This window comes from Corvus moneduloides, chromosome 29 (assembly GCF_009650955.1).
Source record: "Corvus moneduloides isolate bCorMon1 chromosome 29, bCorMon1.pri, whole genome shotgun sequence".
Lineage (NCBI taxonomy): Eukaryota > Metazoa > Chordata > Aves > Passeriformes > Corvidae > Corvus > Corvus moneduloides.
Genome location: NC_045504.1, coordinates 2,442,493 through 2,455,211, shown reverse-complemented (window position 1 = coordinate 2,455,211; position 12,719 = coordinate 2,442,493). Strand labels below are relative to the sequence as shown.

At 56.1% G+C, this 12,719-nt stretch overlaps 5 protein-coding genes across 6 annotated transcripts; 3 read left to right on the top strand and 2 right to left on the bottom strand.

Annotated features, from left to right (window-relative positions):
• Positions 1–306, bottom strand: LOC116436289 (feather keratin 1-like). The gene has a single exon (XM_032093344.1). It carries the CDS (start codon positions 304–306, stop codon positions 1–3), a length of 306 nt encoding a protein of 101 aa, XP_031949235.1.
• Positions 307–2,070: 1,764 nt separating this feature from the next.
• Positions 2,071–2,776, top strand: LOC116436288 (feather keratin 2). Of its 2 annotated transcripts, XM_032093343.1 has the most exons (2): positions 2,071–2,324; positions 2,773–2,776. In XM_032093343.1, exons 1-2 carry the CDS (start codon positions 2,071–2,073, stop codon positions 2,774–2,776), a joined length of 258 nt encoding a protein of 85 aa, XP_031949234.1. The 2 variants fall into 2 exon arrangements, with proteins under 2 accessions (XP_031949234.1, XP_031949233.1); XM_032093342.1 differs by lacking the exon at positions 2,773–2,776 and having other exon boundaries at positions 2,071–2,376.
• Positions 2,777–5,195: 2,419 nt separating this feature from the next.
• On the top strand, positions 5,196–5,501 carry LOC116436291 (feather beta keratin-like). The gene has a single exon (XM_032093345.1). The coding sequence runs from the start codon at positions 5,196–5,198 to the stop codon at positions 5,499–5,501; it is 306 nt and encodes a 101-aa protein (XP_031949236.1).
• Positions 5,502–8,406: 2,905 nt separating this feature from the next.
• LOC116436292 (feather keratin 1-like) lies at positions 8,407–8,712 on the top strand. The gene has a single exon (XM_032093346.1). It carries the CDS (start codon positions 8,407–8,409, stop codon positions 8,710–8,712), a length of 306 nt encoding a protein of 101 aa, XP_031949237.1.
• Positions 8,713–10,546: 1,834 nt separating this feature from the next.
• LOC116436293 (feather beta keratin-like) lies at positions 10,547–10,852 on the bottom strand. Its single transcript, XM_032093347.1, has one exon. The coding sequence runs from the start codon at positions 10,850–10,852 to the stop codon at positions 10,547–10,549; it is 306 nt and encodes a 101-aa protein (XP_031949238.1).
• Between the last annotated feature and the right edge of the window lie 1,867 nt (positions 10,853–12,719).

The following is a 12,719-nucleotide window of genomic DNA, read 5'->3' as shown; positions in this document are numbered from 1 at the left end:
CTAGCAGGGCAGGCACCTCCGGCCACAGTAGCGGCCACCAAGGCCAGAGAGCCCAGAGAGCCCAAAGCCCCCTGAGTTGATGGGCACTCCCTCCTCGCTCAGGATGCTGCCCACAGCAGCGGAGGTGGAGGATCCCACGGCGGTGTTCTGGGGGAAGGAGCTGAGGATGGGCCCGGGCAGGGTGACCACCACGGGCGAGGGCTGGATGACCACACGGGAGTCCTGGCACTGCCGGACGCAGGGCTCGTTGCAGCTGTTGGCCAGCGGGGTGGGGCCGCAGGGCCGGCACAGGTCGTAGCAGGACATGGCTGTGGCTGGAGGAGAGCCTGGAGAGAGGGCAGGGAAAGAACCAGGAGTGGAATGTGAGGCACAGCTGGAGATGCTGCTGGGCAGGAGGAAACACAGGCTGGGGAGAAGGGACAGCCTGGATAGGAAGGAAGGGAGGAATTCAACAGCCCCAGCCCCAAAGTGTTCCCAGCAAAGGAAGGCCAAGACCTTCTCCCACCTCCCATGGAGGTTACCTGGAGCCAGGACTCAGGAACAATCAAAGAGCAAGAATCTCACTAAAAGCTGTAGCAAGGCCAGAAGAGAAAGAGAAGAGTGAGGCAAAGACCCTTCCTACTCACCTGTTTCACCAAGCAGGAGAAGGCAGGAGAAGTGGATGTGGGCTCCTGCACTTGCTCTGCCTTTTATACTGTCCCACACAGCCCCGGGCCCACCGGCACCCTCTGCACATGGAATGTGTTTACCAAGCTCATCTTGCATGCAAAACATCCCAATTAGAGAAATGGGGACACTGCAACGCTGCTTTTTTCATTTCCCTGTGCAGGACATGCCCAGTCAGCCTGCCAGGCTCCTTTCAAGTGCCAGGATTAGAGACCAAAATGTGTCTGGGGGCAATGCCACGTCAGCAGGGATGGGTGATGCAGCCAGTGCTGAGGAGCGTCCAACACCCCAAATAATTCCAACCCTGGCTCTCCAGGGCATGACTTTAAAGTGTTTCCTGCTAATGGGGCCAGACTCCTCAGGGCCCTGAGGCTCCAGCCTGGTCATCTCCCTGCGAGGGTCGGCTCCATCCCTCACCCTGAATGAGGCATCACCTCTCCAGGCTGGGCACTGCTGCTCTGGCCTTGGAAGGGGCTGCCCAGGGAGGTCTGGAGTCGCAGTTCCTGGAGGTGTCCGAGGAAAAGCTGGACGTGGCACTCAGTGTTCTGAGCTGGGTGACAAAGTGCGGATCAGGCACAGGTTGGACGCGATGGTCTGGGAGATCTTTTCCAATCTAATGCTTCAGGGATCCCTTCAGATGAGGGACCATCCTCAGTCCTGTCCTATGGTGCCAATATCCATGGGTCTGCCTCTGCACCTGAAAGTCCTGCCCTGAAGGGCCAGGGACTGGCACCAGATGGTCAGTGGGACACTTCTCAGCCCTGGCTGCATCACCCATCCCTGCTGACAGATCATTTTCCCTGGAAATGTTTAGGCCTCTAATCCTGGCACTTGAAAGGAGGCTGGGAAGCTGACTGGGCACGTCCTGCACAGGGAAAGGAAAAGGCAGCGTTGCAGGGCAAAAATAAAACCACTAATTTTTGTAATTGGGATGTTTTGCATGCAAGATGAGCTTGGTAAACACATTCCCTGTGCAAAGGCTGTCCCTGGGCCCAGGGTGGAGCAGGACAGTATAAAAGGCAGAGCAAGCGCAGGATCCCTCATCCACTTCTCCTGCCTTCTCCTGCTCGGTGAAACAGGTGAGTGCCTTCCTCGGCTTCTATTTTCTTTCCTCTGTCTCTTCTGGCTTCCACTGAGGCTTTGCCTCAGTTATGTTTTGCTGGGACAGTTGGTGATCATTTCCATTCTCTTTGCCACCCTGGAGGGAGGTGGGAGAAGGCCTTGTCTGTGTTTGTAGGGCCCTATTGGGGATTTCAATTCCTTGTCCTTTCTATCTTCCTATCCAGGCTGTCCCTTCTCCCCAGCCTGTGTTTCCTCCTGCCCAGCAGCATCTCCAGCTGTGCCTCACATTCTGCTCCTGGTTCTTTCCCTGCCCTCTCTCCAGGCTCTCCTCCAGCCACAGCCATGTCCTGCTACGACCTGTGCCGGCCCTGCGGCCCCACCCCGCTGGCCAACAGCTGCAACGAGCCCTGCGTCCGGCAGTGCCAGGACTCCCGTGTGGTCATCCAGCCCTCGCCCGTGGTGGTCACCCTGCCCGGGCCCATCCTCAGCTCCTTCCCCCAGAACACCGCCGTGGGATCCTCCACCTCCGCTGCTGTGGGCAGCATCCTGAGCGAGTCCGGTGTCCCCATTAACTCAGGGGGCTTTGGGCTCTCTGGGCTCTCTGGCCTTGGTGGCCGCTACTGTGGCCGGAGGTGCCTGCCCTGCTAGAGCCGGGCCGGACGTCCAGCGAGTGCCTCCCCCAGGAAGCCCCAAGCCAGGTGCTGGACTGAGGCTGGAGCTGCTGGCCAGCGTTTCCTGAGGCCTTGGGGCTCCTCGAGCCCTCCTGCCAAGGAGGGAGGGAAACGTGGCCAGCTGAGGCTTCTGCTTGTCCTGCTTTCTTCTGCGCCTCCCGAGGCCCTGTTGTCCCCTGCTCTCCTGGCCCAGGGGCTCAGCCCCAAGCCAGCGCAGCGGGGTCCTGCTGCTCCCGCTGTCCCCGTGCCTGTGGGAGGCAGACGTGTGTCCCACTGCTGCCCAGGGCTGCCTGCCTGTCCCTGCTGCTGGGGCAGCCTGGCCCCGGGCCCTGCCCACCCCCCTGCTTTGTTTCTGTCTTTACACTCAATAAAGTTGACTCTGCATTGGAACTGGAGTCTCCTGGAGTTCCTTCCATTTTGGGATACCCAGCTAAAGCTGCTAAATGGGAAGTCACAAAATCACAGTTATTGGGGTTGGAATACACTTAGAGAGGTCATGTGGCCCAACCCTCAACTCAGGTCGGACAACCTTGAGCCAGATGCCAATGGCTTCTCAATATGTCCAAGGATGGACACTCCATAACCTCCCTGGTCGATGTGTTTCACTGCTCAGTAGAAAAATGTTTCCTGGAACACCTTCCATGGCTCATGTCCTGCATGTGACAGAATACCAAGGACTTGTCACCCTTCGCTCCTGCCACCACACCATCCCCCATGCCCTCCTGTCCCCTCTGCAGTGGTCAGCAGGGCTGGCAGAGATGCAGGCACAGCTTGGGAGTTCACAGTGGCTCATGACATCGGGCAGGGGACAACATTGCTCAGGTGTTGGGTTGTCGAGTGGTTGGTGGTGCAGAAGAGGACAAGGTGCCTCCTGCTTCCTCCCACACCTTCCAGTCCCTGCCATTCAGGGGAGGAACAGAATCGTGGAATACCCAGATTGGAAGGGACCCACAAATCATCAAATCCAGCTCCTGGCCCTGCACGGACACCCCAAAATCCCACCCTGTGCCTGAGAGCGTTGTCCAAACACACGAAGTGACCCTCGCTCTACCTGGAGCAGAACGGAGGGGCTCAAAGACCATTCCAGGGAAAGCAGGGAATGGAGGGGCTCAAAGACCATTCCAGGGAGGAAAGGCAGGGAATGGAGGGGCTCAAAGACCATTCCAGGGAAAGCAGGGAATGGAGGGGCACAAAGACCATTCCAGGGAGGAAAGGCAGGGAATGGAGGGGCTCAAAGACCATTCCAGGGAAAGCAGGGAATGGAGGGGCACAAAGACCATTCCAGGGAGGAAAGGCAGGGAATGGAGGGGCTCAAAGACCATTCCAGGGAGGGAGGGCAGGGAATGGAGGGCTCAAAGACCATTCTAGGGAGGAAAGGCAGGGAATGGAGGGCTCAAAGGCCATTCTAGGAAGGAAAGGCAGGGAATGGAGGGGCTCAAAGACCATTCCAGGGAGGAAAGGCAGGGAATGGAGAGCTCAAAGGCCATTAAAGAGCAGCCCCTCGATGCTGACTGTGGGACAAGGCCAGGCCAGCTGGACCCTGCATGTCTGAGTGCTGAGCTGATGGGAAGAGGAACCGGTGATCTTGCTGTCTGCTTGCCTGCAGTGTTTTCCTGATGACATTCCCGGGCCATGAGTCCTTCTGATGTGTTTTGATGTCTCCTGGAGAGCTCTGCAGGCTTTTTCCACTGCCTGCTACTGAGTTTGGGTGCAGGCTCCAAGAAGGGTTTTGGAGATTTGGGGATGGAGAAGGAACGGTGGGAAAGGCCCAACACGGACACTTGGTGCTGGGTGGAGGTGGTGGGAGCAGACTTATGGTGTGTTGGAGAGGACTCTGTCTGCTTTTCAAGCATCCTTCCGTTGACTGGAGGATGCTGAGGGCTCTCCACCAAGGCATGGAAGGGCTAAGAGCACACGGATTTGTCTGGATGTGAAATTCCTGATTCTTCAAACTTAGAGTGCCCAGGGTGACAGGCAAGTTTACAGCCAGCTCTGATGGAGTCGAATATTTGATTATGCAGTGGATGAGGTGACTCCTGTCACAGAAAACGCAATTTAAAATCTGGCTTGTTATTTTAGGGCTGCCAGAAGAAATGCACCAATCATTCTGAGAACCCTAAAGTGAGGCCCTGGAGGACAAAGGGCCTGGTGTCACCTGGTGATATAGGACAGTCCCCAACAGTGGCTGCATCACCCATCCCTGCTGACGTGGCATTGCCCCCGGACACATTTTGGTCTCTAATCCTGGCACTTGAAAGGAGCCTGGCAGGCTGACTGGGCATGTCCTGCACAGGGAAATGAAAAAAGCAGCGTTGCAGTGTCCCCATTTCTCTAATTGGGATGTTTTGCATGCAAGATGAGCTTGGTAAACACATTCCATGTGCAGAGGGTGCCGGTGGGCCCGGGGCTGTGTGGGACAGTATAAAAGGCAGAGCAAGTGCAGGAGCCCTCATCCACTTCTCCTGCCTTCTCCTGCTCGGTGAAACAGGTGAGCTGCAACCACCTTTGCCTTCCTCTTCTCCTTCTCCTTCTTCTCTTTGCCTTCCGCTCTGGCCTTGGTGCTGTGTAGCTTTTGCTGAGACCTTTGCTCCTTGATCCTGCTCCCAACCTCTGCTCACTGGCAAGAGGGGGGAGAAGCCGTTGGGCTCCTTGCAGGGAAACTGTGGGCATGGGTTCCAGATCCTTCCTTCCTCCCAATTCCCTGTCCCTCCTCCCCAGACTCTGCTCTTTCTCCTGCTGAGGCTGTGCCTCACATCCTGCCTGTGCCTTCTGCCAGGTGCTCCTCCAGCCACAGCCATGTCCTGCTACGACCTGTGCCGGCCCTGCGGCCCCACCCCGCTGGCCAACAGCTGCAACGAGCCCTGCGTCCGGCAGTGCCAGGACTCCCGGGTCATCATCGAGCCGTCCCCCGTGGTGGTCACCCTGCCCGGGCCCATCCTCAGCTCCTTCCCCCAGAACACTGCCGTGGGATCCTCCACCTCCGCTGCTGTGGGCAGCATCCTGAGCGAGTCCGGTGTCCCCATCAACTCAGGGGGCTTTGGGCTCTCTGGGCTCTCTGGCCTTGGTGGCCGCTACTGTGGCCGGAGGTGCCTGCCCTGCTAGAGTCGGGCCGGACGTCCAGCGAATGCCTCCCCCAGGAAGCCCCAAGCCAGGTGCTGGACTGAAGCTGGAGCTGCTGGCCAGCGTTTCCTGAGGCCTTGGGGCTCCTCGAGCCCTCCTGCCAAGGAGGGAGGGAAACGTGGCCAGCTGAGGCTTCTGCTTGTCCTGCTTTCTTCTGCGCCTCCTGAGGCCCTGTTGTCCCCTGCTCTCCTGGCCCAGGGGCTCAGCCCCAAGCCAGCGCAGCGGGGTCCTGCTGCTCCCGCTGTCCCCGTGCCTGTGGGAGGCAGACGTGTGTCCCGCTGCTGCCCAGGGCTGCCTGCCTGTCCCTGCTGCTGGGGCAGCCTGACCCCGGGCCCTGCCCAGCCCCCTGCTTTGTTTCTGTCTTTACACTCAATAAAGTTGACTCTGCATTGGAACTGGAGTCTCCTGGAGTTCCTTCCATTTTGGGATGTGCAGCTAAAGCTGCTCCATGGGGGATGGGATGCCCTGGGTGGGTTTGGGTGGGCAGTGGACATTTTACATGCCTGGGTGAGTTGAGAAGCTCCAAGGGCCACAGTCACTGGCAGTGCCATGGGGCAGTGGAGGGATTGTGGCTTTGTGTGTGTGCGCACGGGGTGACCAGGAGGTGCCCCAGGGGACAGGTGAGCCAGGACAGAGGTTGGACAACTTCCAGCTGATGAGTCAAGCCACTGACCTGATGGTTTCTGTGCAAGTTCCACCCACCTGCCCAAGGCCATGGTTGTGTTCTACCACCTGCAGTTGGACCTTTGCCTTCCTTCCTCCAAGCACTTCTTCCAAAGCCCGGATGCAGAGGGAGTCCAAATGAGTTGAAGGGACATGTGCCAGCCAGTGCATCTGTCAAAGTCATTAAATGTTCAATTTTCTTTTCCTGCTTTCTGTGGAGCGTTTCTCCCTGGGCAATGGGTTGTACCTGGCCCTGCAGTCATCTTGTGACACTCAAAGGCTGCTCTGCTGCCCTATTTTGGGACTCAACATCTGAAATAAAGTGATCCTTTCAAGTTTCCCTGTCTCTTCATGTGCTGGGAGACCCTGTGGAAATGCCCTCCCATCCCTGTCTGAGCCAGGAGGGGACACTGACAGCAATAAGGTCAAAATGAAACCAGGGAAGGGAGGCAACCCCCACCAGGACCTGCTCTGAGAGAATGAGGCTTTATGGAGACCCTCAGTGGGGAGGGCTGGGTCAGGGAGAAGGAGAGAGGGCTGGAAATGCCTTTGGTGCTTTTAATGTTTTGCCTGTGGAAGGCATTTAAGTGGAAATGCCGTGGCTGGAAACCTGGTGCGTGTTTTGAAGGAAATCTTGCTTTTAGATCTGCCCTGTTTCAGTCACACCTGGTGTTTTCTTCTGAATGTGTTTGTTTGGAGAAACATCTCCTGTCAACCTGGGAGCCCCCTTCATCCTCCTGAAGGAGGAATCTGCCTTGCAGCTCTGGGATTAAAGAGTTTCCAGTCTCTGATGGAGACCCAGCCTCGCTGGAATAGGAGTTTTGCCCCCTTTGCCATGAGGGGTGTCACAGTCGTGCAGGTGGTGCCCGAGCAGGGCTGTCACTGCTCCTGGGGACATCAACTCTTGTCTTGCCCCAGGAAATGCAGCTGAGAGCCCAGAATCCTTCCCTTGCCAGGCATCTCTGGGGACATCCTGACCCCTGCTGCTCCCCAGGCTGGGTTTGCTGGCACTGCCAGCCCTCAGGTGCTCCCGGTGAAGGTTGTGTCCTGCTTGGAAATATTCCCGAGTGTTTGGGACCGTGTGTAGGGTTTGGTCAGAGGCAGGGGGGGAGAAGAAGTGGAGGGATGGCTGTGAGGAATGGAAGAGGAAACAGTTTTGAAGTCAGAGGTTCTCATTAGGAAGTGTTTTCTGCAAGATAACGACCTTGACTAATGTTTGTTGTTGGGAAAGCAGCGTCCTTCCTTCTGGAACATTCTTGTTCTGCTGATTGGAGAACCCCAGGCAATGCTGAAAGGGGTGAAAGGCAGAAGAAAAGAGATAATTTCTTCTAAAGGCAATATGAGATCCCAAAAAAAGTTCAAAACCAACCCATGCAGTCTCTCTGATGAATAAATGATGTCTAAGAAGGCTTGAAAGGCCTTGGAGTCACAGAGAGCAACGTCTACGGCCAGTCCCCACCAAAGCCAGCCCTTTAATCCTGGGTTTATAATGAAAAAAACTGCATTTATTACTCCAAAGGCTCGGAGGCTGCCTCGGGAGGGGAAGGTGCTGACATCACCTGGAAATACGGCACCACTCCACCCAGCTGGCTGAAACATCAGCCTGGTTCTGGCTGAAAAACACCCCGAAAACATTTTGGCCTCTAATGCTGTCACTTGAAAGGAGCCAGTTTGGCTGAATGGGCATGTCCTGCACAGGGAAATGAAAAGGCAGCGTTGCAGGGAACATAAACAACCTCCAGTTTACTTAATTGGGTTGCTTTGCATAAAATATGAGCTTGTTGGTAAACATGTTCCATGGGCAAAGGCGCGTCTGGGCCCGGGGCTGTGCTGGACAGTATAAAAGCCACTCCAACTGCAGGATCCCTCATCCACTTCTCCTGCCTTCTCCTCCTCGGTGAAACAGGTGAGTAACGAGGGCCTTTGCTTCACTCTTCTCTTTCTCTTGTTCTCTTTTTCTTTGGGTATCAACCAAATCTTTCCCTCCGTGTAGAACTGAGAGCCCGGATCTTTCTGCCACCATCTCTGCTGTCCTTGTTCTTCACTGGGGAGAACTGGGAGGTGTTGGGATTTCTTTATAGGGAACACTTTGGGATCCAGGGTGTCCTGTCCCTCCTCCCCAGTCTCTGCTCCTTCTCCTGAGAGAAGCATCTCCAGCTGTGCCTCACATTCTGCTCCTGGTTCTTTCCCTGCCCTCCCTCCAGGCTCTCCTCCAGCCACAGCCATGTCCTGCTACGACCTGTGCCGGCCCTGCGGCCCCACCCCGCTGGCCAACAGCTGCAACGAGCCCTGCGTCCGGCAGTGCCAGGACTCCCGTGTGGTCATCCAGCCCTCGCCCGTGGTGGTCACCCTGCCCGGGCCCATCCTCAGCTCCTTCCCCCAGAACACCGCCGTGGGATCCTCCACCTCCGCTGCTGTGGGCAGCATCCTGAGTGAGGAGGGAGTGCCCATCAACTCAGGGGGCTTTGGGCTCTCTGGGCTCTCTGGCCTTGGTGGCCGCTACTGTGGCCGGAGGTGCCTGCCCTGCTAGAGCCGGGCCGGACGTCCAGCGAGTGCCTCCCCCAGGAAGCCCCAAGCCAGGTGCTGGACTGAGGCTGGAGCTGCTGGCCAGCGTTTCCTGAGGCCTTGGGGCTCCTCGAGCCCTCCTGCCAAGGAGGGAGGGAAACGTGGCCAGCTGAGGCTTCTGCTTGTCCTGCTTTCTTCTGCGCCTCCCGAGGCCCTGTTGTCCCCTGCTCTCCTGGCCCAGGGGCTCAGCCCCAAGCCAGCGCAGCGGGGTCCTGCTGCTCCCGCTGTCCCCGTGCCTGTGGGAGGCAGACGTGTGTCCCGCTGCTGCCCAGGGCTGCCTGCCTGTCCCTGCTGCTGGGGCAGCCTGGCCCCGGGCCCTGCCCACCCCCCTGCTTTGTTTCTGTCTTTACACTCAATAAAGTTGACTCTGCATTGGAACTGGAGTCTCCTGGAGTTCCTTCCATTTTGGGATACCCAGCTAAAGCTGCTCCATGGGGGATGGGATGCCCTGGAGGGGATTGGAGGGAGTGTGGCATTGTGTGAGTGTGCACAGGGTGCCCAGGAGATGCCCCAGGGGATTTTTGAGCCAAGAGGGAGGTTGGACACTGAGTTCCAGTTGATGATGCAAAACACTGTCCTTCCAGATGGTATTTCTGTGCAGATTAACAGGCACCTTCCCAAAGCCTTTATTGTGCATTTCCACCTACAAATGATTGTTTTCCTTGCCTGCATCCCAGCACAGCATCCAAACCCTGGAGCATAGGGACAACCCAAGGTCCTGAGGTGACACGTGGCACCCAGGGCAGCTGTGCAAAGAGAGATGCGAGTCCTCTGCCTGATATTGGCACTGTGGGAATGGACTGAGGACGGGTCCCTCATGGGGAGGAATCCCAGAATCCTCGATGTTGGAAAAAAGCTCAAGAGGACAGTCTGCCCAGCAGATTTCTGCAGGACTGCTCCAGACTCCCGTTCCTTCAGGACATAGTGACACACACAGAATTGACTCCACAGCAATTAACGCCTCTGACCACAGGGCAGTTCTGGTGGGGCATCAGATGCTTTTCCTGCTCTCTTCTAGGCCTGGGTACAGTCCCAGGCCATGTCACTGTCACTGCACCTCTATTTCAGATGAGGGATCATGGTCCCTGTGCGTCCATCCCTCTCTCATTTCCACATTGTGCACCCATCCTCAGCACATCCCCAACCTCCCTCCTGGCTCACCTGTCCCCTGGGACACCTCCTGGTCACCCCGTGCACACTCACACAAAGCCACACTCCCTCCACTGCCCCATGGCACTGCCAGTGACTGTGGCCCTTGGAGCTTCTCAACTCACCCAGGCATGTAAAATGTCCACTGCCCACCCAAACCCACCCAGGGCATCCCATCCCCCATGGAGCAGCTTTAGCTGCACATCCCAAAATGGAAGGAACTCCAGGAGACTCCAGTTCCAATGCAGAGTCAACTTTATTGAGTGTAAAGACAGAAACAAAGCAGGGGGGTGGGCAGGGCCCGGGGTCAGGCTGCCCCAGCAGCAGGGACAGGCAGGCAGCCCTGGGCAGCAGCGGGACACATGTCTGCCTCCCACAGGCACGGGGACAGCGGGAGCAGCAGGACCCCGCTGCGCTGGCTTGGGGCTGAGCCCCTGGGCCAGGAGAGCAGGGGACAACAGGGCCTCGGGAGGCGCAGAAGAAAGCAGGACAAGCAGAAGCCTCAGCTGGCCACGTTTCCCTCCCTCCTTGGCAGGAGGGCTCGAGGAGTCCCAAGGCCTCAGGAAACGCTGGCCAGCAGCTCCAGCCTCAGTCCAGCACCTGGCTTGGGGCTTCCTGGGGGAGGCACTCGCTGGACGTCTGGCTCAGCTCTAGCAGGGCAGGCACCTCCGGCCACAGTAGCGGCCACCAAGGCCAGAGAGCCCAGAGAGCCCAAAGCCCCCTGAGTTAATGGGGACACCGGACTCTCTCAGGATGCTGCCCACAGCAGCGGAGGTGGAGGATCCCACGGCGGTGTTCTGGGGGAAGGAGCTGAGGATGGGCCCGGGCAGGGTGACCACCACGGGGGACGGCTCGATGATGACCCGGGAGTCCTGGCACTGCCGGACGCAGGGCTCGTTGCAGCTGTTGGCCAGCGGGGTGGGGCCGCAGGGCCGGCACAGGTCGTAGCAGGACATGGCTGTGGCTGGAGGAGCACCTGGCAGAAGGCACAGGCAGGATGTGAGGCACAGCCTCAGCAGGAGAAAGAGCAGAGTCTGGGGAGGAGGGACAGGGAATTGGGAGGAAGGAAGGATCTGGAACCCATGCCCACAGTTTCCCTGCAAGGAGCCCAACGGCTTCTCCCCCCTCTTGCCAGTGAGCAGAGGTTGGGAGCAGGATCAAGGAGCAAAGGTCTCAGCAAAAGCTACACAGCACCAAGGCCAGAGCGGAAGGCAAAGAGAAGAAGGAGAAGGAGAAGAGGAAGGCAAAGGTGGTTGCAGCTCACCTGTTTCACCGAGCAGGAGAAGGCAGGAGAAGTGGATGAGGGCTCCTGCAGTCGGAGTGGGTTTTATACTGTCCTGGACAGCCCCAGGGCCAGCCTTTGCTCATGGGACGTGTTTCCCAAGCTCATCCTGCATGGAAAAGACTCCCTTCTCCTGCACTGTCCTTTGATTTGGTGCTTCAATGCTCCTTCCCTGTTTCCTTGCTGGTGGCATCCCCATTCCACACTGGAACCTCATTTTATGTGACTTAATTATAGATCAAACGCTCCTTATGCCCAGCACTGTTGATTCAGGTAATTTAGACCTTTATGGTGATCTCCTTGGAAAGCAACGTGTTTTTCCTCCTCTGTCTGGCAGTTTAGTCACTGCCTTGTCTGTCTCACAGCCATTCCCCAATTAAAACGATGCCAGACTCATCCCAGATAGCTCCGGATTCACAAAGCATTTGCATATTTTGCATAAATGTAATTGCAGCTGTTTTTCTGTGTGTTTTCAGATTGTGCCACAGGTCTGGTTTGAATCTCTCGTTGAGAATGAAACCCTGCTTTAGGTGAGAGCCCAATGAGGTCACAAACCCTGTGTGGCACCAAGTTTTTCAGTTTTTCAGTCAACATTCGGCATTTTATTCCAGAAACACCTTCTTGTTTATAGTTTATTGTGTCACTTCCTTCACCTTCTGTAGAATCTCCAAGTACATTTAACAACCAAAATCAGAATTTTTTAAAAATGTGGGGCTTTTTTCCAAGTCAGCTTCACATTTGAAGCCCTGTCTGGGAATAATTTCCCCCTTAACCCTCAGAGCAACTTCTGTCAAGTCTCAAGGAGCAGTTTCCCCTTCCCTTTTTCCAACAGGGAGCTGAACTCTGTTTCTCCATGGAAATAAAACATTCAGCAGCTGGGGGTGGATACAGGCTACTGGGCAAGTTGCTTCCCTGGCCTAATTAGGGCTGGAATGTGCTCCAGTTTTATGTCCTGTCACCACAATTTGGAGGTCAGAATGACCACTGGTAATATCCAGACAACTCTTTCCTTCCTGGAAAGGAATGGGAGCAATTGGGAACTCGGGAGTTGGTGGCGTCCCTGCAATTGCTTGGACACCTAATTTCAGTTTATTTATGGCCATAGCCAAACCCAGAACTCCAAATGCTTCTTTCAGGTGGTGCAGCCAACAATCATTTCTGCTCAGCTGGGATAATTTGAGTGGGTAATTTTGGCTAACCAAGGGGAGGAAGTCTCCAGCTTCAATTTTTCCACCCCAAAACATTTCTGAGGAGAGAAATGTTTCATTTTATTCATTAAAGCAGAGCTTAGCACTTCGTGACTGCAGCAAAACAAGAATTAAACTGACCATGAAGGGATAAAATGATTCGAGCAGTAATTCAATCCCCAGACTGGGGATTTTATTTTGAGAATTATTTTAAGATTTCAATTTGGAGAAGAACAAAACTAATTGGGAATGCATCCTATGATAATTGAGGCAGAAGAAATGATCAGTTCCAGGATGTGATCCGTTCCAGGCCAGGCTGGATGAGATATTGAGCAACCTGATCCAGTGGGAGGT